We start from the raw sequence: 2,621 nt of genomic DNA, 5'->3' as shown, positions 1-2,621 counted from the left end.
CCCGCGGAGCGCCGCCGCGCCTCGCCGCCCCCGCCCCGCGGAGCCCCGCGGCGGGCCGGGGGCCGCCGGCCGGGGAGCAGCCGTGTCGCCGTGACGGCTCTTACAGGACCGGACTCGCCCGCTCTCCTGTCGCCGCCGCCGCGCCCCCCCAGGCGGCGGGGGCTTCGAGGCTCGCCGTGCCGCCCGGGCTCTAGTCGAACGTCGCCCGCCCCGGCGCGGCTTCCCGGCCGGCAGCCCTGACCCCCGGAGCGGCGGGGCTGCTCCGCGTCCGCGGAGGGGGCGCTGCGCGGACCCTCCTACACGTACCGACACCTATAGACACACGCACACCTTCTCCTATCGACCCCCCAGGCGCGCACGTAGACTTTGGCGTCCTTTTGCCGATGAACTGCATGAAGGACCCGTTAAGCCTGGAGCGCCTCGGAGCCGGGAATAAGCTGTGCTCCTCCTCACCTTCCTCCTCCTCCTCCTCTTCATCATCCTGCCATCACCACCAGCCCGCGCTGACCATGGCGACGGCGCTGGCGCCGGGGCAGGCGCGCTCCTCCCTGGAGTCCGCCAAGCACCGGCTGGAGGTGCACACCATCTCCGACACCTCCAGCCCCGAGGCCGCAGGTAAGAGGGGGTGAGAGGCAGGGACCCCAGCCCGACGGGCGCCCCGCCGCCCTGTCCTGCTCCGGCCCGGCTGGCAGCCCCGGGGACCGCGATGCTCCGCCGCCCCTCTGCCCGGGAGCATCCCGCACCCGGGCCGAGATGCGTTTCGTGGTTTTTCGCGTGCGGTGTCTGTGTGTCGGCGTATAGGAAGATAATGACATGTGTAAGGAGAGGAGAACAGCATGTATACTGGTATGCGAGTTACATGGATACAGATCGGCAAATAACGTGGGGGTTGATGGGAGAGTAATATCGACACAGACGGACAAATAGGGGTATATACGGACAAAGAATATTTTTACAGGCGGGCGAATAATATGGGTGTAGATAAGCAAATAAAACGAATTACGTGTATGCAGACGGGAGAGTAGTATGCATGCACATAGGCAGAAAGCTCGCATACGGAGAGGCGGCTCCGTCCCGCTGTCCCGGCGGTGGCTGCTCCACCGGGAGGAGCCGCCCGTGGGTGTCCGCGGGGCGCGGAGGGGCCGCGGCGGCGGGAGGCCGGCGCGGGTTAATCATTACAGCATCGAGTCGCGTTCGGGGCAGTCTGTGGGATCCAGTAGCACTGGGGACAAGCTTTCGCCCGGCCGCTGGAGAGGAGGCTGAGGCGCCCTCGTTTTCCGCTTTGTTTTTTTTTTTGTTTCCCCCACTTACAGAGAAGGATAAGAGCCAACAGAGCAAGAATGAGGATGCGGGGCCCGAGGACCCCTCCAAGAAGAAGAGGCAGCGGCGGCAGCGGACTCACTTCACCAGCCAGCAGTTGCAGGAGCTGGAGGCCACCTTCCAGCGGAATCGCTATCCGGACATGTCCACCCGGGAGGAGATCGCCGTCTGGACCAACCTCACCGAGGCCAGGGTTAGGGTAAGTCCCGACACGGCACCCCGGCTCAGAGCAGCGGGGGTCAGGGAGGGTTGGGAAAGGGAAGGAGGGCTGAAATATTTGCAGCTGCTTTCGATTTCGGCATGTATGTAAACTTCAGAGCCTTTGCACAAAAGCAGGGCAGAGCAGGACATTTCTGTCAAAGCGAGACAGATTGGGATCTCTCTGTGTGTCTCTGAAATATGGTTTGCTGCACGTTTCGCCCTCACCGTGCAATGCGTCCCGCTCCTTTTGATCGAAACGCTAATGAAAACATAAGCCAAGAAAGCAACTTGGAACAGGCTGCAACCTGCGCTGTCTCTAATGAGAAAAAGATGTAAAATACACAAGAGCCTTTGCTTCACTCCGAGGCACTCCCAACGTGCCCTTCCTTGCATTTTCTATTTCTTTGGGTTTCACAATTCGACGAGCGTCTCTCTCCACCCTCTACCCCCCTCTGAGATTTATGGGACCATCGCGGCGCTGCAGAGATACCACGGCCGGGTCCTGCTCGCCTGCAAACGCCGCGCTGGGGGGAGAAAAGAAAAACAACAAACCCCAACGCACGCACACAAAAAGAAGCCTATAAGTGGGCCGAACCTCCAGATTTTCGGAAATCCCACATAAATCCTCTCCCCGAGGTCGCTTGAGGAAAGCGAGACAGTGAGAACCGGGGGCGGCCGTGAGCGGGGCCGGCTCTCAGCCCCAGGCCGGCGGTGCTGGCGCCGGGGCAGCCAGGCGGCGGGAGCGGGGCCCGGCCGAGGCCGGTGTCCTCCGGGAGCACGAAGCGCTGTTGGTGGCGGGGCGGCTTCCGCGGAAGTTTTTGTATGGGTCCGCGCAGTGCCTCCAGACGGGGCCCGTCCCCGTGGTGCCCGGGCGGCCCCCGCCCGACTCGACCAGGGTGGAGATTACCACAAACACCCCGGGGCCGCGGTGGTTTCAATACACACGGTAAGGCGGCTGCTGGCGGCTGCCCGACGGGTCAGACACCCAGATGTGGATTGGGAAAGGGCACGTTTTTCCCATTGTCTGTGGGGAGGGTCCCTTAGATCTCATTTAGCACGTTGTTAAATGGTGATTTTTTCCTTCTTTTTTTTTCCTCCCC

At 62.5% G+C, this 2,621-nt stretch overlaps 1 protein-coding gene across 1 annotated transcript in view; it reads left to right on the top strand.

The window, feature by feature from the left end:
- The first annotated feature begins 50 nt into the window (after positions 1-50).
- The window catches only part of PITX2 (paired like homeodomain 2), a 4,678-nt gene continuing 2,107 nt past the window's right edge, over positions 51-2,621 (top strand). The window contains exons 1-2 of the mRNA XM_042049948.1: positions 51-615; positions 1,314-1,519. Of these exons, the coding sequence (XP_041905882.1) occupies positions 384-615; positions 1,314-1,519 (438 nt within the window). The 5' untranslated portion in view covers positions 51-383. The remainder of the gene's footprint in view (positions 616-1,313; positions 1,520-2,621) is intronic.

Source organism: Corvus kubaryi, unplaced genomic scaffold (assembly GCF_017639235.1).
Source record: "Corvus kubaryi isolate FWS band 111438036 unplaced genomic scaffold, C.kubaryi_AGA036_p1.0 71, whole genome shotgun sequence".
NCBI lineage: Eukaryota > Metazoa > Chordata > Aves > Passeriformes > Corvidae > Corvus > Corvus kubaryi.
Note: the sequence above shows the minus strand (reverse complement) of the source record. Positions and strands in the feature narration are given on the sequence as shown.